The sequence below is a fragment of the Hoplias malabaricus genome, chromosome 13 (genome assembly GCF_029633855.1).
Source record: "Hoplias malabaricus isolate fHopMal1 chromosome 13, fHopMal1.hap1, whole genome shotgun sequence".
Lineage (NCBI taxonomy): Eukaryota > Metazoa > Chordata > Actinopteri > Characiformes > Erythrinidae > Hoplias > Hoplias malabaricus.
In genome coordinates, this window is record NC_089812.1 from 33771263 (window position 1) to 33795025 (window position 23763).

The 23763-nt window shown below is 42.0% G+C and overlaps 2 protein-coding genes across 2 annotated transcripts; one reads left to right on the plus strand and one right to left on the minus strand.

Annotated features, from left to right (window-relative positions):
• Positions 1-3038: 3038 nt before the first annotated feature.
• On the minus strand, positions 3039-11890 carry slc16a5b (solute carrier family 16 member 5b). The gene is made up of 5 exons (XM_066642070.1): positions 11625-11890; positions 9952-10396; positions 8226-8369; positions 5785-6633; positions 3039-4625 (listed from the first exon to the last, which is right to left on the minus strand). The coding sequence occupies exons 1-5, from the start codon at positions 11643-11645 to the stop codon at positions 4375-4377; spliced, it is 1710 nt and encodes a 569-aa protein (XP_066498167.1). The 5' UTR covers positions 11646-11890; the 3' UTR covers positions 3039-4374.
• A 4758-nt stretch (positions 11891-16648) lies between these two features.
• Positions 16649-23763, plus strand: atp5pd (ATP synthase peripheral stalk subunit d). Its single transcript, XM_066642071.1, has 6 exons — positions 16649-16731; positions 18255-18386; positions 21138-21234; positions 21538-21609; positions 22537-22599; positions 23461-23763. Exons 2-6 carry the CDS (start codon positions 18265-18267, stop codon positions 23590-23592), a joined length of 486 nt encoding a protein of 161 aa, XP_066498168.1. The 5' UTR covers positions 16649-16731; positions 18255-18264; the 3' UTR covers positions 23593-23763.

A 23763-nucleotide genomic window follows, 5' to 3' on the forward strand; every position in this document is an offset into this window, starting at 1 on the left:
TGTTCTACATGTAAAGGTTCACATTTTATTTGCACTTTCACTCTGTTCCAGGGTCAGAATCATATCTGCAATATTAAAACAAAAAACATAATCAATGTTGATGGAAATGTTATCTTCTACACATGGTTTAACACGTTATATTACGACTATTAAAATAGGGCCGTAAGAGCTGTATTGTCCCTCTATTTACTAGGGTGACCAGACGTCCTCTTTTACCCGGACATGTCCTCTTTTTTAGACTTAAAAAAATGTCCGAGCGGAATTTCACAAACGTCCGGCATTTTGTTTTTCTAGAGCTTACATAGAACTTCGAGAAGTTTCGTTCACAAACTAGTCCCGCCCTCCCCTACTCCGTTTGGTTCGCTTGAGCGAGAAGGGGGCGTGGTGAAGTAGCCTACAATCTTCTGATTGGACGGTCTGACTGTAGAGCTACCGTTATTGGTCGATAACCTTCTCTGTAAACATTTAATTGGTCAGTCTGCACGTCAGTAGTCCTTGTTAACGTGAGGCAAAGCTCATGTACCCACCCTCAGCTCGAGCAGCTGTGTCGAAACGTAAATGTAAGTTCTCGGAAGAAGTAAAAAAGAAATTCCCATGTTTTGTGTAGCAAATAAAGGTGTAAAGGACCTAAAAGCACACATAGCTAAGCATACAACGGCAGCGAGGGGCGTGACCTCATCACCTCTCCCCCCAACACGGAAGTAGTGGGCCAGGCTTGTGTATGGGACTCTGGCTGAAATGTGGCCCCACTCTGACCTTTTCCACAACCCAAATAACAGCTGCTTTCTGGGAGTCCTGCCCACAGAAGAACAGGGTTAAAGGTAACTAACATAAAAACCAACAGATGATTTCTAGTCTGTAACTGTAGTGCAACAATGTGCACCTCTCTGATAAAACAGACAAGAATGTAGTTTTAATGTTATGGCTAAATGTACAAGGGTGGTGTCAGAAGAAATACAAGCAGAACATGCTGATATATGAAAGTGGGTAATGTATGCACACTGCTGGTCTCTTTATCTGCGTTGAGGAAGGCAGAATGGAGGAACACGAAACTTTTAAGATGTCTTACAAACTCAGTTTGATATTAAGCAGTTTAAATAAATCAATATTTCAGTTTGTCATTGAGAAAGACGTACACATAGACTTCAAGTTAAATGTGTGAGACTCAGCTTATGCGTGGAGTTTATCAAAAAAAAGACTGGTTGATTTATCCTCAGGACTGTGGTCTTTTCTGAGGAGAGTTTCTAGTGGTCAGAGCTGTCTCTAATATCCTGCTCAGTTCGGTGTTCTCCCTCTGCAGATAAAAACTGCTCGCTCAGACTCTCATCTTTCAAAACAACCTCCTGCAGGTTTTACACTGACGACAAAACTATGAATAACATTACGCTATATTCGAGTGAGCGCCCCTCTGTACAGTTTACCGGAGCACTGCTGCCCCCTGCTGCATTCAAGGAGCAATGACACCAAGAGCTCGCACATTGAAAAACCAAATGCTTTGTGTTAGGACTGATTCCATACTTGTGTCACGTAGTTGAGCTAATGGTAGCATAGATTTGCCAGTGTCGTTTTCAACCTCCCTACTTTCGTTTAGCACAAACTCAATATAGTTCAACTCAATATAGTAAGCATTTTATTTATGATATTCCACATTCTGGACAGACGTTTCCTTGTCTGGATGAAGGGGAGTTCTGCGATGCTTTGACAACACTGCAACAGTTAAACAAAATACATTCCTGGTTACAGCCAATAATGCACCCAACAATCTCAGTCTAAAGCACTTGCCCATTCAGAGGGAGCCGCAGAAATGTTATTAGAATCTGTTTTGTTATTCCATGAGCCACACAATACTTGTTAAACGCTAAGCACCACTTAATGAACCTCCATGAATATTTCACATTATTGTAGTTACTGACAGATATAAGTATGAATAAAAATGAAAATAGCTGCTTAATTTGCTTTACAACTGACAATTTTATTAAATTGACGGAAAAACCCGAGCTCGCTACGGAAATTCTCGAACGCGACCGTGACGTCACTGGTGGACAACAGCTGAACAACGCCGCGGTAAAACACCGTTATGGCTGACTGTTATGACAGTATCTAGCTAAATAACCAACATTATTCATGACAATAGCCTAGCAATAAGCTAAACTCAAATGTAGAGGTACCGTTATTCTTGTAAATGTGATCGAAGTCGAACTCGAATTCATCCGACACTATAAACCTCCGTAATGCAGCTACGTAGCCGAGTATAATCTGAGCCACCGAGTTTAGCGAGTCAAGCTAACGTTAACTAACACCAACTAAAACAGGCGAAGTGAGTGTCCTTACCCTGTTTACCTCCATGTTACAGAGGCTCTTGAACACCTTTCGTTGGTGTCCTTACATGCCCATATTGTTGGAAAAGCGCCAGTGAAATGAGCTACAGATAACGGAGTGAGCGGATGGTCCTTTCCAAAGTGTCCGTTTAAAGTGGACAAATTTAGTCCAATTTCTGGATATTTTGGGATCTTTGGGCCATTTGTTCACAGATGTCCCACTGTACATTGAATGATTGCAGCCAAAAACAACACACCTTTTCGTCATTTTGCATTAAATTAAGTGCAGCTTCTGGAGTGTTGTCCACCATCTACGTCACAGGCAAGACGCCTATTAGAGTTTCCCAACACCGTTGGGGGGGCGGTGACCAACGGTCTTTTAAACCTTATTCCTTCAATTAGTAAGAAATAACATGTTTTCTGACTCTCAATAAACACAAGTTAGGAACTCAAACTCCACTGTATTTATTTGTTTGACACTTTCATATCGCTGCTGCTTAGCCTTTAAAGACTAGAAAATGTAGGTCGAAAAGACCCAAAGACCCACCTTTATTACCCTTAAAACAAGCTGTTCTTGCCGTGCTCACTGAATGAGCATTAAACTACATTATGAAAAAAAATGAGCTACTAATGGTTAATATTAAAAAAGTGGTAAAGACATGTTTAATTTTAATAACAGACAAGGGTCTCCAGCGATGTTAATTCACACCTCAGAGTTAGTCTCAGAGAATCTACAGTGTGAAGCACATTTTGGAATCAACAGCAGTATTTATTAAATAAAATCACCAGAATTATAAAAATACATTTGAATGCAAACAAACTCTTTTAAATTTTAACTTTTATTAATACGTATAAATTAGTCATTGATTTGTAGAAGCAGTATCTCCGACATTCTTTAAAGCTTGATGTAATTTTTTAAAAAATCAAATCTAAATAAAAATATATCCGGAATTTAGCAAACAGCTTATTGCACAAGTGTATCTTAACATTCCTCACAGTATTCTTTAATGAACACGGTGTACAGTTATATCAGGTGTACTCTCGGGCAGATTATCTTGTATCAGAAAGCATTCCTTCAAGTAAAGGGCAACGTCTTAGGTGACAGAACTGTGTAAAGCACTTGTGTACAAAAACAAATGGAAAGATCCATATATTAAACATGATCCATTCCTTGCACTGCGTTGATTGGTAAAACAAGGGCACAAGCCGTTGATGCAAAGTACAATAGCACCACCTTGAGGCGACGTAACAAACTGAGTGAGAATGTGAGAAATAGGCGTTTAACCATGAGTAAGTGAATATGTTACAAGCTACTTCATATTCAGCTCAGTTTTGTCCATGTGCAAATCAACTTTCCACAGTGTAAGACCTTAACTGACCACAAGAGGGCACCAGAGGGATGAGAGGAGATGATACAATGAGGAGTGAAAATGAATAAGAGTGAAATGTTAGCAATAGTGTTGAGACAAATTATCCCAACTGTTACCAGCATACATTTTAACAGCTACGGTCTCTCGTGATAAAAGGGTGTATTATTGCTCATGGCATGTGCAGAAATACAATTAAACAAGTGGTGTCCTGTAGAACCTTAGTGCAGCACGACTGAGTGATTTATCTGCTCAAACACCTGATGGAACCAGAGTGATTAGCCTTAAAGGGATTTGTTCAGTGGTGCATTTGTACTCAAAAATAATGTCCTAATCCCACCATTTCCAGTGCTCCTTATTTTAGTGTTTAGAGTGAGTGCTTATGAGTGGCCTTTAGTGAGAACTTCATCGATGTGGACAGTAGTAGCCTCCAATCCATCATTTCTAGAGCCATAGCCTTCAAGAATGAGTCAAAGTGGATGGCTGCCTGACCTCTACGCAAGACAATGAGACGTTCTATTTCTACCAGTATTTAAAGGTTCCTCTGTGCTTTGCAATATTCATTTTTCCAATTATGTTGATTTCTTTTTAAAATGACATTTGGTTACTAAAAACAGTGTATGAGCAGCGAAATCAGCAAACTGTGGTGGACACCTGGTGCTCCACAATCAAAGCTGGGCACCCCTGCTTCACACGTCAGTCTCAGCACCTTCATCCATCATCACATTTAAAGGCATTTGGCAGCTACCGCCATCGATACCGAGGTTGAGGTCAGGCGTCTGGGTATGATTGTATTGTGTTGAGAACGGCCTCTTTTCAACGCAGCTGTGTCTGTCCAACCAGTAGAAAGACACCATGATGAAGAGAGCAGCCGTAGAGACAGAGACACTGCAGGCGAAAAACACGTAGCTGTATTGTCCAGTGAAGTCCACCAGCACCCCTGTAGGACAGCAGAAAGAGGTGATTTAGGATGAGAAGATAATCTAATAGTGGTTTAGGAGATCAGCAGCGAGATCACTGATGGGCCACAGAGACACGGCCTTCCCCCATCAGAGTGACATTTGAGTTGCCATGACAGTGGAAACCTGAGAGGATCATGCTGAGTCTGTGGTCTGCTGGATGTCTATTAACCTACGATGAAATCGGCCCTGAGCCAGGACCCAGTCACACAGCATTTAACCCTCGCTTCCTTCCCTCGTGTGCACACTCACACATGCACTGATAAAAGATGTAAAATTCCTTTTACAAGTGGATGCTCTCCTCTACATTTTCAGTCATTGAGATACAACATGTTTACTAAACCTAAAATGATAGAATAACCACATTTAGAGGACGTACACCCAGCTGTTTTATTTACTAGCAAATAAACAAATGGGGCGGCTACAGCAGGTAGTGACACAGCTTCAGGGACCTGGAGATTGTGGGTTCACGTCCCACTCCAGGGGGTCTGTAAGGAGTTTGGTGTGTTCTCCTTGTGTCTGCGTGGGTTTCCTCTGGGTGACTGTCTGTGAGGAGTGTGGTGTGTTCTCCCTGTGTCTGCGTGGGTTTCCTCCGGGTGACTGTCTGTGAAGAGTGTGGTGTGTTCTCCCTGTGTCTGCGTGGGTTTCCTCCGGGTGACTGTCTGTGAAGAGTGTGGTGTGTTCTCCCTGTGTCTGCGTGGGTTTCCTTTGGGTGACTGTCTGTGAGGAGTGTGGTGTGTTCTTCCTGTGTCTGCGTGGGTTTCCTCTGGGTGCTCCGATTTCCTCCCATGCTCCAAAACCACAAGTTGGTAGGTGGATTGGAGACTCAAGTGTCTGTAGGTGTGAGTGTGTATCATCCTGTGAAAGACTGGCGCCCCCTACAGGGTGTGTTCCCACCCAGGTTGTGCGACCCTGAACTGGATAAGCACTTATAGACAACGAATGAATGAAATAAACAAATCACATATTATTGCTGTCCAAAGTTAATCAAAATAATAGCAATAAAATGCTTTGAAATTTCTTCAAATAAATCATTTTACATTGATTTCCACTGAAAGTTAAAGGGTTTTTTACCTTTCTATAAACTTACTATTTTGGAGATATATATATATAGATAGATATAGATATAGACATAGTCACCTGCTAGAGGCGGGCCCAGCAGTATTGTGACACTCTCCATGATGCTGATCAGACCCAGAGCGGCAGGGAAGCGGCTCATCTCTACCGTCTCCATCAACACAGTGAAGAGCAATGAACCCACAACACTCATGGAGACACCAAATGTTAGCACATAAGCCAGCAGCACATGGAAATTTGTGGCTACCCCACACACACAGTTGCTCAGGCCATTGAGGAGGAGGGCACCTGCAAACAGGTACACGAAGGAGCGGCTGCCCCGGAAACGTGGATGTCCGAAGATCAAAGCTGCCGTCGGTCTGATTGAGATGTTGACCAGTCCTAGTATGGCCATCAGCAAGGCTGCATCATCTTGTTCTATCCCATGTGCGGTAGCATGGGGCACCAAGTAGACCAGCGGCACCACGAAGCCCAGCATCATCCACGACACACCCAGGGCAAAGGCACGATAACGGGGATGGGTGTGAATCAGGTCCAAGGCAATGTGCCTGCGCAAGAAAGGCAATAATCCAGAGATGCGTCTCTGCAAACGGCTCTTTAGCCCCTCCCTCTGGTCATACAGACCGCTGGTTTGGGGGGGAGGCTTAATTGGCATTTGCTTCGTGTTTGGTTTGGCCCTCAGGGGTCTCATCACTGCCCCACACACACAACAGTTCAGTAGGATCCCACCTAACACCAGGAAGCTACCCCGCCAGCCGAACTGGGACAGCAGGAAATTGGCCAGGAGAGGCAGCGTGCTCAGGCCCAGCGCTGTGCCCGTGGAGGAGAGCGCATTTGCGAAGGCACGGCGGCGCACAAAGTAGTGACCGACCATGGTGACGGAGGGCTGGAAGCACAAACAAAATCCCAGTCCTGTGGAGTGAGAGGGAAATCTTAGATGACATTCACCAAGCATTTTGGAGAAGGCTTCACAATTGAACCCTGTTAGAACTCTGTTTTAACTTGAATACCGACATGAATGTTTTACACCGCTGGTTATACATTGAACAATCACTAGATTAGGAACACCTACCTTGTATCTGCACCCATTGTCCATTTTATCAGCTCCACTGACCGTACAGGAGCAGTGAAGCTGAAACACCTGTCATTGTAGTGTGGGAGGTTTCATGGCTAAATTGGAGCAGTCTGGTGGACAATCTTCATTAACTCCACATTGCACCAGTAAGACTATGTGCATCCAATGGTTCAAACACTGTGTCCTGAAGGCGGTGCCGTGTATCAGGACGACAATGCACCAATACACACAGCGAGACTGGTGAAAGATTGGTTTGATGAACATGAAAGTGAAGTTGAACATCTCCCATGGCCTGCACAGTCACCAGATCTAAATATTATTGAGCCACTTTGGGGTGTTTTGGAGGAGCGAGTCAGGAAACGTTTTCCTCCACCAGCATCACGTAGAGACCTGGCCACTATCCTGCAAGAAGAATGGCTTCAAATCCCTCTGACCACTGTGCAGGACTTGTGTATGTCATTCCCAAGACCAACTGACGCTGTATTGGACGCAAAAGGAGGCCCTACACCGTACTAATAAATTACTGTGGTCTAAAACCAGGCTTTTGGGATTTGAAGCCATCACTCTCATTGTCCAACCCCTGTATCTTCATATTTATCCAATGCTGCTATTTTATTCATTCATTCATTGTCTGTAACCCTTCTCCAGTTCAGGGTCGCGGTGGGTCCGGAGCCTACCTGGAATCATTGGGTGCAAGGCAGGAATACACCCTGAAGGGGGCTCCAGTCCTTTTACTATTTTATTTTTATAAATATATATCTTACACCCTACATTGTACTTCCTATATATGATATCTTATTATCTTAACTCTCACTTATACACTTTATTGTTTAAAACCTGTGCTGCTGTACATTTGTGAGCCCATTGCAATGAAATTCTGAAAACACTTGTGTACAAAGAATGATAATAAGGTTTGTCCAAGTCAAAGTCTACGTTTCTAGTTCTACAATTACAGACTGTAGTCCACCTGTTTCTCTGCATACTTTCTTATCCCTACTTCACTCTGCTCTTCAAAAGGTCAGGACCCCCACAGAATAGGTGTGATGTGGTGGTGGATCATTCTCAGCGCTGCAGTGGCACTGATGTGTGTGTGTTGTACTGGTGCGAGTGGATCAGACACAGCGGTGCTGCTAGAGTTTTTAAAGCCCTCTTTGTCACTGCTGAACTTAGAATTATCCACCAACCAACAGCATCGTGTGAGCGGCATCCTGTCCATTGATGAAGGACTAAAGGACGACAAACAATCTGCGCAGCAACAGATGAACTACAGTGTCTGGTTTTACATCTTACAAGGTGGACCAATGAGGTACAAGGTAGGTGTTCATGATCCAGTGGTTGTTCAGTGTAGTAATTGCTGTTATACGTGGCAATGTGCACCTTTTACTACAAGAGTGGGTAAGAGAAACATTGACTCCTGAGTCAGACAAACCTGTGATGACACCAGAAGCAATGTACAGTTCCATCATGGTCTGCGCAAAAGAGCTGGCTATCATTCCTATACCACTCAGGATCCCACCCACCATTACAGTCGCACGGCAACCGTAGCTCTCCACGAGGGCACTGCAGACAGGACCTGGAGAAGAGAACTGGTATTGTTAGAAAAACCCTGCCAAACCACAGCCAAATACCCAAACACTAACAGATGACAATGGACGTATTTGAATTACAGATCATCCGTTTTAGCATCATTACACATATGGAGATTAACCCTGTAAAGACAATTGATGACAGTTGCAATGGAAGGTCAGCACTCGGTGTCCTTCGCACCAATGATGAATATCCCCAGTCATAAATATAAAAGGGAACTTGAGCTTTCACAGGCACTCTGCCCTGCTCTGTTCATAGTGCCAGATTAAAATGAACAAAATAATCCTTATCCCTCAAATCAAAGCTGAGTGTGAACAATCAGATTAATGAACTGGGCTTTCAGTATTACAAAGGCTCTTTGATGTGGGGTGAAATGAGCTCCAATTACTCTTTATACTTAAGGAACGATGTCACACCGGTGTAGCGTTCTTTTAGCGATGATTTTCTTTCCTCGCTCAAAAGGCACTGTACGTCGTAAGCGAATATTAAACATCGCACTTGCTACAGCGCCAAATATTCTCTTAGAAATCATAAAGGCACATGTTTAATTCTTAATCTCATCAAGCTGTTTAGAGTAAAGCTGAACTAATATCGGGAACCGTGAGCTCTTATTTATATCCAGTGTTTTCCTGAAAATATTCGCCAATGTTGATTATTTTTTAATATTTATTAATTATTTATTTAAGAGTTCCACGGTATATCATCACCTTTTCATTCGCTGTACTGACTGCAAATGAGGCTCAAACTGTCGTGACTAATCACTGCTGTCTTTGCCATTTCTGTGGCCATCAAAGCACTTACAAGGTCCAATAATAAATTACCAGTGTCTTTATCTCCTTTAATCTCAACCCAGAAGTGAACACCACCCCTGTTAAAAACAAAGACTTGCAGGATGCAGCACTGTGCGTAGATTGATTCGGAAGATCACGTTTGTTTTGCCAATGCTTTGGCTTTTCCAGCAGAGACAGCAGTGGAAAGATGATCTTACGTTCTCACAGTAGAACAATGGGCCGTGACGGCAGGTAGAACACCCTCCTGCCTCGCTCGGTTTTGTCAGGAACTTGATGATCTCCCAAAGGGTGCAGAAAGAACTTGCCTGTGATCTCATATCAGCAACTCCTCTGATATGATTATAAAATTACAGCATCGGACCTTCTCACTCCAGCAATGTTCTCCATCATGAAACTGTACCAGTGAAGAACAACTGTTGGTCCATCACTCTGTGCCAAATTGTATGTTATACATGAATTCATGTTCGCGTTATTATAAATATCTCACTTATTTTTTCAAAACGTATTTTCATAACGGACAAAATCATCAAAATATAATTAAGCAGAGGAACCCAACCCTTTCCACATGACTGTAATGTAGAGTTTCCAGGAAAAGCCCTTAACTGTAAGCTTTTTATATATTTATTACCCTCACAAATCTGTTTAAAATGGTGGCTCTTAAGGGAACTATCACTGTTTACTCTGTGGTACAGTACAGAGTGCTTTGTGACGGCATTTACAGAGTTGGAGATGAACTGCTGTTTTCAGATCCATTTCTGACCACAATGCCATTCCTACCTCCTGCGTGTAGCACCGCCGTCATGATGGCCGGCACCCAGGACGTTTCCGTGTTGCTTGCCTGAAACTGGTTCTGCAGATCTGTGTAGAAGATCCCGATGCAGGAGGGGAACGCTAGTGTTAGCGCCAGGACAAGGACAGTGGCAGCCAGCACCACCCAACCCCACCCTCCGTCTGGAGCCAAATGCCCACTGCACCTCTCCGCTGCTTCAACAGCCGAGTACTGCACGTTCTCGGGCAGACAGGCCGATTCCTCCTCCTGGCCATCCTGCTCTTCAGGTTCACAGCTGTCTTTCTGGCTCTGTCCTGGATCATGGCTGGCATCAGGAGAGGTTTTCACTTGGCGGCTGCTGAAGTTGTTACTCAAAGTGACACTCTGGCTCTGAGGAGCCTCCACACCCTCGGTCATTCTGCTTGCCGGAGGAGCTCCTGGTCCAGCTGCTTTCTGCATGGATCAGAAAGTAAGAGGAATTGGTGAATGGAAATCAATACAGCTAGGCTGAAACACTGGGGTGACGCATCACATTTTACTTTCTGGCTCTGTGAGGGATAAATGAGGTTTTGGCCACGTGTATTCTTGCACTTCACCCGTTTATGCTAACTCCATAATATTGAATTATAAGCCAAAAGCCTCTGGACAGCTGTCTCACTGACTCCTCACAGGTGTGAACCTCGTGTTTAAAACGCGTCGTGTTTCGGCGTATTAGTCTCCAGGGGAAATTACTCTCCAGGGTGTATTCCTGCCTTGCGCCCAATGATTCCAGGTAGGCTCTGGACCCACCGCGACCCTGAACTGGATAAGGGTTACAGATAATGAATGAATGAATGATTTTACTGTATAGTCTGAGTAAATAACATTCAAACTCCCCATAATATTCCATTGTTTTTAATTATCATGAGTCAAGTTTACGCTTTATAAAATGGTTATTTTTAATAAGTAGTCCACACAACTGTCAGATATCAGTACAGTGTTTATCAAACTATGAACATACTATGTACCTATAAAATATGAAGTAATTTTTCACCCCAGTCTCCTCAGGAAATACTGCCAGCTCTGTCCCTTCCAGTTTGTCATCAAGCTCAGCCCAAGATACTTGTTAGCGACTTTGAATATCATTTACTCAAAAACGACACAGTAAAATCACCTCATATTTCATAGGTACATAGTGTGGCAAACACTGAACCTATATCTGTTGGTTGTATGAACTACTTATTCAAAATAACCATTTTATAAAGCAGCAACCTTGAGTCATCATTAAAAAAATGACAAGGGGATTTTTAATATCATTTACTCAAAAACGACACAGTAAAATAACCTCATTTTATAGGTACATAGTGTAGTAAACACTGAACTTATATCTGTTGGTTGTATGACACACTTATTAGAAATGACCAATATATAAACCGCTTAAAGGCGGTTATTTTCCGTTAAAATTAAGGGCTTACTGTCAGGTCTTCACGCGCATTGAGTATTACCGCTCTGTCACTAGTACACGCGCACTAAAATCTGACGTGCGGCTACTTTAACCGTGTTTTCTCAAACGGCGGCTGGCTTTAACCGCAGTAGCTTACACAGTGAGACATGTTTCCTGTGTCTGAAGGACAGATACATCCATCTTACACTGCCTCCAGAATCAACTTTAAAATCGTAGCGCATGCTGTAGCAGTCCTACCTTTGTTTTGTTTCTCCTCATTTCTCATTCTCATGAAGATGGCATCTGTACTGGACACTGGACTCTCTCTGAACTGCTCTCTCAGCAGTGGTCAGGTCGTTCTGAGATGGAGCAGCCCTGAGTGATAGATCAGAGGAAACCAACCCCTGAGCGCTTGGCGTTGAGAGCACAGCTACGTAACACAGAGGGGAGTCCTCACTCACTAACGACAACCTGAACCTGTTAAACACAGCGGTGAAAAACACTGTAGGTCACTCCATAAAGCAACAGCCAACGCCACGGCTGGGCATTTCCGCTTTGAAACTATAGTAATTAGCTACATACAGGTGCTGGTCATACAGTTAGAATGTCATGAAAAAGTAGATTTATTTCAGTAATACCATTCAGAAAGTGAGGCTTGTATATTATACTCATTCATTACACACAGACTGATATATTTCAAGTGTTTATTTCTTTTAATTTGATGATTATAACTGACAACTAATGAAAACCTCAAATTCTGTGTCTCAGAAAATTAGAATATTGTGAGAAGGTTCAATGTTGAAGACACCTGGTGCCACTCTCTAATCAGATAATTAACTCAAAACACCTGTAAAGGCCTTTAAAGGGTCTCTCTGTAGGTTCCACACTCATGGGGAAGACTGCTGACTTGGCAGATGTCTAAAAGACCACCATTGACACCGTACACAAAAAAACGCATCACCCTTATCTTCATATAAACCCATGTATACTACAATAATGTAGACGTGCAATATATTCATATTTTATACGGCACAACTTACATTCATTTATTTACTTGATGTGCAATATTTTTCTGCTTCATATGTATATTACATTCTAGGCGTATACCTATTTATTTGTACACACTGCCATTCCGTGCTGCTGTTATTTAATTTCATAGATATAGTGCCGTATTCTGTGTAGTTGTATTGTCTATAGTTGATTGTGAGTAGGTCTGGCACAAAAGGTCATTGCTAAAGAGGCCGGCTGTTCACAGAACTCTGTGTCCAAGTATTTTTTTGCACTGAAATTATGCATCTGAATTTTTTTGCTTTTGAATTTAAGTCTTCAGATTTCCACTTCTGAATATTTCGCTTCGCAATTATGCACCTGAATGTAATTGCTCTTGTATTAAACTTGTGAATTTTCAAGAACACATTTTCACTGTTATTATTCAAGGTTAATAATTAAATATAAAAAATAATTAAGCTTAATTATAATCATAATAATCGTACAAATAATCAAGCTTAATATAATTTTGAAAATATTGAAGTTGCTTAAACTCAATAGGCCAGTTTCAGTTGCCAAAATACAAGTTAAAAATTCAGATACACATCAGGGACACTAAGGATAAGCAATCGATTCTGTCTCCAATCAAACATCAACATCCAACCACGACCCTGAAGGTGTTTACTTATTTGCCAGTTTCTTATTAAGATTTTCTGTTTCACGTTAGTGTTTTCCTCGTGTCTGCGTGGGTTTCCTCCGGGTGACTGTCTGTGAGGAGTGTGGTGTGTTCTCCCTGTGTCTGTGTGGGTTTCCTCCGGGTGACTGTCTGTGAGGAGTGTGGTGTGTTCTCCCTGTGTCTGCGTGGGTTTCCTCCGGGTGACTGTCTGTGAGGAGTGTGGTGTGTTCTCCCTGTGTCTTTGTGGGTCTCCTCCGGGTGACTGTCTGTGAGGAGTGTGGTGTGTTCTCTCTGTGTCTGAGGGTTACAGATTATGAATGAATGAGTTTCATGTTATATGCTGCAGTAGTTGCATTCTGTCGCCGCTAGATGGGAAAAATACGAACACAACTTCCATACTGTGGAATAACTACAAGTAAATCTAGTTTTCTTGGTTAACAGTGTCTTATTCTACTATTAACAATCACATTTAACTACTAAAATTGATCAAATATTTTTAGTAAAAGTGTAGAATAACTGTAAACTAGGTAAATACATGATCTAAATCAGTACTGCCATTCATTCACAGTGAATATGTTAAAATGTGAGTGTAATCATTAATAGATTAAAAATGACTGCCAAAAAAAAAAAAAAAAAACTTCAACACTATGGTTACAATCACCATAGGGCCATTCATTTCACATGGTTGTTGTGTTCTGTGCTGGTGTGAGTGAATCATATCAAGGGCTGCTGGAGTGTTTACAAATGGTGCCTGCTCACTGTCCACTTAGACACACCTTGATCCACCTTGTGGACGCAGTGTAGGGAAAATTGGATGTTCTTTCCTCCAAACAAACTCGTTTATTAAAAAGTAAAATGGCTAATCACAGGAAATGACCTGCAGGAAACCAGTGTATCACTGTCAGACAGAAAAATGAGGTCACTAATGAGGTCATAATCATCAGGGTTAAAACTAATATAATGCATATTAATTTAACACAGTCATTTAGTAACATGACCAGATATGACTTGCAATTCTCTGCTTGACACATGGCAAATGAAATTAATAAAAAAAGATATGAGCCCTATTTATGACTTTCAAAGCCATAAACTACATCTTACCATCTAAATATGAGCTGGGGGTAGGGATAAAGTGCATTTAAAAAAGGAAAAACTTATCTGCATTCCAGAGGGGAACGTCCTGTGCTCAGGATCACTCACAGGAACAACATCAAAAAAACCACAGAGGACTGCACTGATTCATGTACACTGTGTGCTTATAAATACCGGATTCCAAAAAAGTTGGGACACTAAACAAATTGTGAATAAAAACTGAATGCAATGATGTGGAGGCGACAACATCTAATATTTTATCCAGAATAGAACACAAATCACAGATCAAAAGTTTAAACTGAGAGAATGTATCATTTTAAGGGAAAAATATGTTGTTTCAAAATTTCATGGCATCAACAAATCCCAAAAAAGTTGGGACAATGCCAATTTTTACCACTGTGTGGCATCCCCCCTTCTTCTTACAACACTCAACAGACGTCTGGGGACAGAGGAGACCAGTTTCTCAAGTTTAAAATTGGAATGCTCTCCCATTCATGTCTAATACAGGCCTCCAACTGTTCAATCATCTTGGGCCTTCTTTGTCACACCTTCCTCTTTATGATGCGCCACATGTTCTTTATAGGTGAAAGATCTGGACTGCAGGCTGCAATTTCAGTCCCCGGATCCTTCTCCTACGTAGCCATGATGTTGTGATTGCTGCAGAATGTGGTCTGGCATTATCTTGTTGAAAAATGCAGGGTCTTCCCTGAAAGAGATGACGTCTAGATGGGAGCATATGTTGTTCTAGAACCTGAACATAGCTCTCTGCATTAATGGGGCCTTTCCAGACATGCAAGCTGCCCATGCCACAAGCACTGAGGCAACCCCATACCATCAGTGATGCAGGCTTCTGAACGGAGCGTTGATAACAACTTGGGTTATCCTTGTCCTCTCTGGTCCGGATGACATGGCGTCCCAGTGTTCCATAAAGAACTTCAAATCGTGACTCATCTGACCACAGAACAGTCTTCCATTTTGCCACACTCCATTTTAAAAGACCCCTGGCCCAGTGCAAACGTCTGAGCTTGTGGAGCTTGCTTAGAAATGGCTTCCTCTTTGCACTGTAGAGTTTCAGCTGGCAACGGCGGATGGCACAGTGGATTGTGTTCACTGACAATGCTTTCTGGAAGTATTCCTGAGCCCATTCTGTTATTTCCTTGACAGTGGCGTTCCTGTTTGAGGTGCAGTGACGTTTAAGGGCCCGGAGATCACGAGCATCCAGTAGAGTTTTACGGCCTTTACCCTTACACACAGCAATTGTTCCAGATTCTCTGAATCTTTTGATGATGTTATGCACGGTTGATGATGATAACTTAAAAGTCTTTGCTATTTTACACTGGGTAACACCATTCTGGTATTGCTGCACTATCTTTCTGCACAACAATGGTGGAATTGGTGATCCTCTTACCATCTTGGCTTCAGAGAGACACTGACACTCTGAGAAGAGCTTTTTATTCCCAATCACGTTGTCAATTGACCTAATTAGTGTTAATTGGTCTTCCAGCTGTTCGTTATGTGCTCAATTTCCTTTTGCCAGCCACTTATTGCTACTTGTCCCAACTTTTTTGGGATTTGTTGACACTGTGAAATTTTGAATCAACATTTTTCCTTTAAAATGTTACATTTACTCAGATTAAACTTTTGATCTGTCATCTATGTTCTATTACGAATAAAATATTGACATTTGCCGTCTCCACATCATTGCATTCAGTTTCTATTCACAATTTGTTTAGTGTCCCAACTTTTCTGGAATCCGGTTTGTATCAGCTTGAGCATAAGATTGGCATGAACAAATTATATTAATATAATAGCTATTATGCATCTGCTCACAGGTGTTCTGCTGGTCACTGGACTCCTCTGTGTTTTAAGCAGAGCATACTCCTTTTTTTATAATTGACATTGAGTTGAGTCAAATAGTTTCTTTAGTGCATTAGCCCATAGTAAAAACAATAATTAAATAAACCAAGATACATTGTCGTTAATATAAGATACTGTATGTCATAATTATGACAATGTCATACGACAGCTCTTAATTACATACTTTATCATAATTACAAGATGTCATAATCATGACATTTTCACCACATAATAATAATGACATTAATTCATTGTCTGTAACTGCTTATCCAGTTCCGGGTCGCGGTGGGTCCGTAGCCTAAACAGAATCACTGGGCGCAAGGCAGGAGCACGTTTACATTTATGGTAAACGCTCTTATCCAGAGCGACTTACAAAGTTACTAGTATCACAGGTAGGAGTTAGGAGTCTTGCCCATAGACTATTATTGGTGCAGCACAGACTGGGAATTGAACCCAGGTCTCTCACATGGTGCCAGTGGAGTTACCAGTGCCCTACACTTTAAAGTCTGTCTCTAAGGCGAAACACTTATGATTTCTTTCATTTCAGAATTATGTGAGGCATTTGTATCCCCAAAAGTATCTGACACACCCTGGATTTCCTCAAGTTTGGGACTATGTCGTAGTTCCAGGACCGAGCCGCTAGGCGGCAGTAACGCTGTATGGGTTTTTATAAACTCTGCACAAAAATAGCCGCTACTTCCGCTCAGCGCCGCCATCACGCATCGGAGTGTCCGGCGGCTCGGTGTTGATCAGGTGAGCAGAACTGGACTCTCTTTCTCTCTCTCTCTGAACTAAACTAAATACCCTCCCGCCTCCACCACTCCGCACTATAGCGCTTTACCGCTCGGGGTTCACTCTCTCACCGGAGACCTCTCTCTGAGCGCCAGTTCTGACCTTTGAAGCCGCCGTGTGAGACCTTCTCCACTGGAGCACATTCAGTTTGACAGGGCTCATATTTTGTTACCTCAGCTATATTTAAGGTGGAATTATTGTTTTAAACGGGCGTTTCTTTGTCCCTTTTAAAGTATATAATCTTCACAGATAGGAGTGTATGAGTTGAAGGTCTCCAATGCCCAAAGACAAACCCTAGTTTTAGCCATCCACAACTGAGTTACAGTGGAGTTTGTGATACAAGAATAAAATCATTAAACGTGTTTTATATGACTATATGAATGTTATTGTGGCTGAATACAATCAAATCCTTTTTTTAGCATTTAGTATAGCATAATTCACATGATTTGGAGACCACAGAGACTTCAGAGGGCCGTATTGCAGAACAATAATAACACCGTATTTCAAAGCCTGGATTCTCCAACAGGGGTTTGTGCCTAGTCCTGGACTGATCAGGATTTTTTCAGTATCATAACACGTCATACTACATAAGGTATATATAGTACACTTTAGATAATCAGTGTCGAGTGTAAAACCGTTCATCTTCAAAAACAAATTTACAAGATAAGTCAAATATTATTAATATTCATTCATTCATTATCTGTAACCCTTATCTAGTTCAGGGTCACGGTGGGTCCAGAGCCTACCTGGAATCATTGGGCGCAAGGCAGGAACACACCCTGGAGGGGGCACCAGTCCTTCACAGGGCAACACATTCACTCACACACTCACACCTACGGACACTTTTGAGTCCAATCCACCTACCAACATGTGTTTTTGGACCATGGGAGGAAACCCACGCAGACACAGAGAGAACACACCACACTCCTCACAGACAGTCACCCGGAGGAAACCCACGCAGACACAGGGAGAACACACCACACTCCTCACAGACAGTCACCCGGAGGAAACCCACGCAGACACAGAGAACACACCACACTCCTCACAGACAGTCACCCGGAGCGGGAATCGAACCCACAACCTCCAGGCCCCTGGAGCTGTGTGACTGCGACACCTACCTGCTGCTATTCATATTCAGTGAATGTTAATTAAAATAATTTGTTGATATGACATGTTTGGTTCATCATATTATCACAATATAAAGGGCAGCTGAACAAATGCAGAGACAGATATAGGCATTCAAGGTTTTGCTCTAACAGCCACAGCATGGACTGAAGTAATGTCCTTGTTTTTTTGTCACAATGCTGGTGAAAGTTAGAGTGCAAATTTAATTGCAAATATCAGCCCTGGCCATTATACGATTTTATGTTCAAGAATCAATTTCATGTGTGTGTCCCAGCTTGTAAACAGAGGTCATAATCTCAGTTCATTATGTATTGTTATGATCAAAATGTTCGCTGAATACCGACTGCGTGTTTGGACAGGTGCTGAAAGATGGCAGGGAGACGAGCTGCTGTAAAAGCCATTGACTGGCTGGTGTTTGCAGAGAGGGTCCCCCCAAATCAGAGAACAATGTTCAACAACCTGAAGACACGCAGCGATGCCATCGCTGCCAAGTGAGTGCCATCACGTCCTTCAGATATTACTACTACTAATCATCATTTTTTAATTCATTACTTGTTTATCAAATATAATTGTATGCATGTATCCACCTCGTATTTCACTTGTGTGAAAGCATTTCTAAATATGACAAAGCTGTATTAAAAATATGAATCCGATAGCAAAAGACTTTTCAGATTATTATAAAGCTTTAAATATAAAAATAGTTTTGTGCAAATAATGGTCACGGCAAAAGAAAACTGGTTTTGGAGGCTTACAGGGGACATATTATACAAAACTTACTTTTTATGTGCTTTTGCATTTCCACTTGGGTCTCTACTGCCCCTGTAAACACTCCAGGTGCGAAAAAATAACCGTCCATCCGTGTGAGTCATTTGAAAGATTTTGGTGTCAGAAATCATATGCTTCTACGAGCCGTTTGAATGGCTCCCTTATTGTAATGTCACGCTAGGGAAATCCAATTAGGTTGGATTGCTAATAAATAGTAGTCTACGTACATAGCTGCGGGAAGTATTTCGATGTGGCGTGCACTGCTCAGCTGCTCTCCACAGCTTTAAACGCCTTGCAGTGCCACAGTGTCATGAACCAAACTTTGAAGCAGAAAAGTAAATATACAGGAGGTCCTTGGGTTACGTCAGTCCCGAGTTACGACACGTTTCGTGGTTACGACACATCTCCCATTTACTGCATAAAGCCTTGTTTCGACTTACGTGGTTTTGCGTCGTAAACGTCGTAACGTGAACTTCGTGTGTGGTGTGCGCGGCGGAAGAATACACGGTTACGCGGCTCGGGACCGAGGAGGATAGGTGTGAGGATAGGATAAGTGCTTACAGTATGTTATTTACGTACAGTATGTACGAATGTTCCGACTTACACCGAAAATCGGTTTACGACGCAACGTAGGAACGGATCAACGTCGTAAGTCGAGGACCCCCTGTCTATACTGATGTTTTTATACTGTCTAGTACTCGTTTAAACTTCCCAGAATGCACCAGTACAGTGTAAAAGTTGCCTACTCTTTCATTCCACTTTAATAAAGAATGTAGTTATTTCCAGATGTTCTAAGTTGAGTTCTACCCTAAATGTTGCCGCTATATTCACACAATCACAGTAACACCGGCATATTCATTAAACACCTTTAAACAGTGAAGCAGTTACAGGCGCCTGGACAAAACTACTGCTTCATTTAATGTGACACAAAGCTGCAAGCTGGAGAATTAACAGCTGCGTTTCCTTCTATTTCTTCTACTCCACCTTAAGAATGGAATCAGATAAATGATGACTTGGATGCTGGAGGACTGATCACGAAGTTAATTATGTTAAAACTGTTTATATATATATATATATATAAAATGTATGTATATGTGTGTGTATATTTTGAGTAAGTTGTTTGTTATGCCTCATATTCTTCTGTATATGGCTGGCTGTTTATTCTTAAACCAAAAAAGGAGGGAGAGTACTAGTGGAGAGTCAGGTGCAGTTGTCAAAGATGTTCACAAGTTCAAAATTTTGTTTAGGGCCCCAGGAAAGTCTGGACCGGCGCAGACAGCTCCTCTTCTCGTTGCTCTGGGTTTGACTCAGGGTCAAACTTATAGGGTTGGAGAGCACCTCTGTTTTCTGTCATTTTCACGTGTGGTAAAGGCTCAGTGTAAACATAGAATGGGTAGGGATTGGCCAGCAACAGCTTATTTGCATAAAATTGACAGCTCTTAAACAGGTCATTCTAAAAGGGACTGAAACTGGCAAGAATAGAGCTGGTGATATCTCTGTGTGAGTGATTTGGGGCCAGGAACTTCATGAACATGTTTTTATAGCCCGTAAACCTATTCCTATTCTTGTTTAAAAAGATGTATAATATGTCCCCTTTAACAAATCATGCTGTAGTCAAGGTGCAAGTGAAGGAGTTTTGTAAAGTACTCTGGGACAGTACTAAAACAGTGACCACATACATACAGCCTAAACAATTTATGACTGACTTCTATAATAGATGAATGCTTGCATAGTCTATTCAGTCTTCTGATTTGTTCGGTTTAAAAAAAGATATGGAAATGAAAATTTCAACAGAGTTTTTAACCCTCGTGAAAAATTGAAGAGGTGACAGAGTCGGCCAGCAGGTAGTGTTACAGTCACATAGCTCCAGGGACCTGGAGGTTGTGGGTTCAAGTCCCACTCCGGGTGACTGTCTGTGAGGAGTGTGGTGTGTTCTCTCTGTGTCTGTGTGGGTTTCTTCCGGGTGACTGTCTGTGAGGAGTGTGGTGTGTTCTCTCTGTGTCTGCGTGGGTTTCCTCCGGGTGACTGTCTGTGAGGAGTGTGGTGTGTTCTCCCTGTGTCTGCGTGGGTTTCCTCCGGGTGACTGTCTTCCCCTGGGTGTTCCGGTTTCCTCCCACGGTCGTGGGAAGACACATTGGTCAGTGGATTGGTGACTCATAAGTGTCCATATGTGTGAGTGTGTGTCACCCTGTGAAGGGTGTATTCCCACCTTGCCCCCAGTGATTTCAGGTAGGCTCTGGACCCACCGCGACCCTGAACTGGATAAGCGTTACAGAAAAGTTGAAGATGCTTTGTCAGAAATATGGTCCACATTTTAACAACAATGATTCAAATAAATGACTTATTTTGTTCCATATACTTTTTCTCAAGTTTAAATGACTAATGAGAACAAAACCATTAAAATAATAAAAATTATTATAATGTATTTTTATCATTTTTTTTCCACAGACAGACATTAATCTGTTGTTTATTTGCAGACTCGCCTCACTGCCACAGAAGCCGTCCCCCATTGACTGGAGTTACTACAGGAAAGCTGTGGTTAAAGCAGGCATGGTGGATGAGTTTGAGAAAAAGGTTAGTTCTAGTGGCCTGTGGTTCCGTACAGTTGGAATCTCTGACCTCAAAGTATGTTTGCTGTATTGATCTCTCTCTTTCTCTCTGTCTCTCTCTTTCTTTCTCTCTCTCGGTCTCTCTCTTTCTTTCTCTCTCTCTCGGTCTCTCTCTTTCTTTCTCTTTCTCTCGGTCTCTCTCTTTCTTTCTCTTTCTCTCGGTCTCTCTCTTTCTTTCTCTTTCTCTCTCGTCTCTTTTCTCTTTCTTTCTCTTTCTCTCTCTTGTGTCTCGTCTGTGTCTCTCTCCCTCCCTCCCTCCCTCCTTCAGTTTGCTGCTCTCACTGTTCCTGAGCCTGTGGACACTCAGACTGCTAAGATTGATGCACAGGAACAAGAGTCTGTGAGTGATGCTCTTTCAATTTGTAAAGTTAATGAACCCATGTTTCTTCACTGCTAACAGTATTAGTCTGCTCTAAGAATGAATGTCTTACATAGTATTGTTTTGTTGGGAGATTTTTCCCCAACTTGTAGTTACACCAGAGGAAATCTTGGAAAGTGGAGATGTGAAAAAGCAGGGCTTTAAGACAAGACACTTGCTCAGATTGCAGTTCCATAATTTAGATTTTTCCTAGATGTTACAAAGTTACCATCATCCTGCAGTATTTACTTGGGTTAAAAAGCAATGCATATGATTCTGGGGAACAATTATTTGTTATTTAAAATCACCAGCAAACAATCACACACCTCACTTCAGTTTTCCCCAGGTTCATGCGCGCACCGGCACAGGAAAAGAAACGTGGCTAATTCTGTGAAACAACAAAAATAACTTACTGTAAGCTACTTATTGAGCAGGAAATAGAGCAACATTCTCATACAATTTCATGCCTTTCAACATTCTGAGGTGTCTCCTCTGTCCAAACACTTCACCAATGTTTAGTGTCTTCACTGTGTCTTGGTCTTTCCTCGACAGAGGGTGTAGTCCGACATGTAGCATGTGCCACATACAGTTTGCCCTGCCCTTTCCCTTCCTGTATCCTGTTGCTGATTGGCTGATATGATTGGTGTTTCTCAGTCTGAGCCACTTGTTTATTTTCCTTCTATTTTACACAGACAGGGATAAGAATGACTTACCCCTGACTTTTTTACCCAGCGCATAAAAAGAGAACAGATAGCTAATGAACAAAAGGTTATTGGATTAAAATTGCCCACAAAAATGTGACCCCAGTACAGTGATAGCTGCCTTCAATATTATTAAATTACGCATGTGTATTTTGTGACATCATATATAACGTCTTGACTGTGTTTTCTTTTTCCTGTAATGATGTAGAGCAAAAACGCTGCAGACTACATTCAGGCATCCAGAGCTCGCATTTCCCAGTATGAGCAGGAGGTATGTTGCATAGTACACTGTTTCACATGAATATTAATGTCACACAGCTTGTCCAAACATGAAACATTTGATAATGAAAGAGCATGTTTGTGAAAGTCACCTTTATCTACAGGGGTTGGACAATGAAAGTGAAACACCTGTCATTGTAGTGTGGGAGGTTTCATGGCTAAATTGGAGGAGCCTGGTGGACAATCTTCATTAACTCCATACTGCACCAGTAAGACCATGTGCATCCAATGGTTCAAACACTGTGTCCTGAAGGCGGTGCCGTGTATCAGGACGACAACGCACCAATACACACAGCGAGACTGGTGAAAGACTGGTCTGATGAACATGAAAGTGAAGTTGAACATCTCCCGTGGCCTGCACAGTCACCAGATCTAAATATTATTGAGCCACTTTGGGGTGTTTTGGAGGAGCGAGTCAGGAAACGTTTTCCTCCACCAGCATCACGTAGAGACCTGGCCACTATCCTGCAAGAAGAATGGCTTCAAATCCCTCTGACCACTGTGCAGGACTTGTGTATGTCATTCCCAAGACCAACTGACGCTGTATTGGCCGCAAAAGGAGGCTCTACACCGTACTAATAAATTATTGTGGTCTAAAACCAAGTGTTTCACTTTCATTGTCCAACCCCTGTAAATAATATTTCACTAACAGAGGATTTAAAACTAGGTCTTTATATAAATGTATAGTGTGTGTTAAATATCATACACACCAATTTTATAGCGTTACTTGTGGTTTGGGGTCAGTTGCCCGGATCCAGAATGTCCAGTGATTCAGCATTAACACTGCAGTTCAGTCCAACGTCTTAAAATTCAAGATCAAAAAAGTAACCTCTCTTCTACCTGGTTTTCACAGCTTGAGATGTTCAAGAACATGATTCCTTTTGACCAGATGACCATTGAAGATCTTAATCATGCTTTCCCTGAGACCAAGCTGGACAAGGAAAAGCATCCATACTGGCCACACAAGCCTATTGCTGAGCTGTAATTTCCTAGCAGTGTCCGCCAGGCTGTTTATAAATCAAGAATTCAGTGAATGCAGGATTGTTTTGTGGAGTCCAGTCTGTATAATATTTCTGAATTAGACCCGATTTTGTTACAGTTATATGTACGAATTAAGAAAATGGAATAAATGAGTAGAATTATGATGGGCTTTTTT

Bases quoted from the DNA above. Each gene is read 5' to 3' on its own strand.
- slc16a5b (XM_066642070.1), bottom strand. From the start codon at position 11,645: ATGAGGAGAAACAAAACAAAG. The intron at 10,397-11,624 runs GTAGGACTGCTA...TGATCCATGCAG, and splicing joins TGAGGAGAAACAAAACAAAG to AAAGCAGCTGGACCAGGAGC. The intron at 8,370-9,951 runs GTAGGAATGGCA...TCTCTTCTCCAG, and splicing joins GGCGGTGCTACACGCAGGAG to GTCCTGTCTGCAGTGCCCTC.
- atp5pd (XM_066642071.1), top strand. From the start codon at position 18,265: ATGGCAGGGAGACGAGCTGCTGTAAAAGCCATTGACTGGCTGGTGTTT. The intron at 18,387-21,137 runs GTGAGTGCCATC...GTTTATTTGCAG, and splicing joins AGCGATGCCATCGCTGCCAA to ACTCGCCTCACTGCCACAGA. The intron at 21,610-22,536 runs GTGAGTGATGCT...GTAATGATGTAG, and splicing joins ATGCACAGGAACAAGAGTCT to AGCAAAAACGCTGCAGACTA.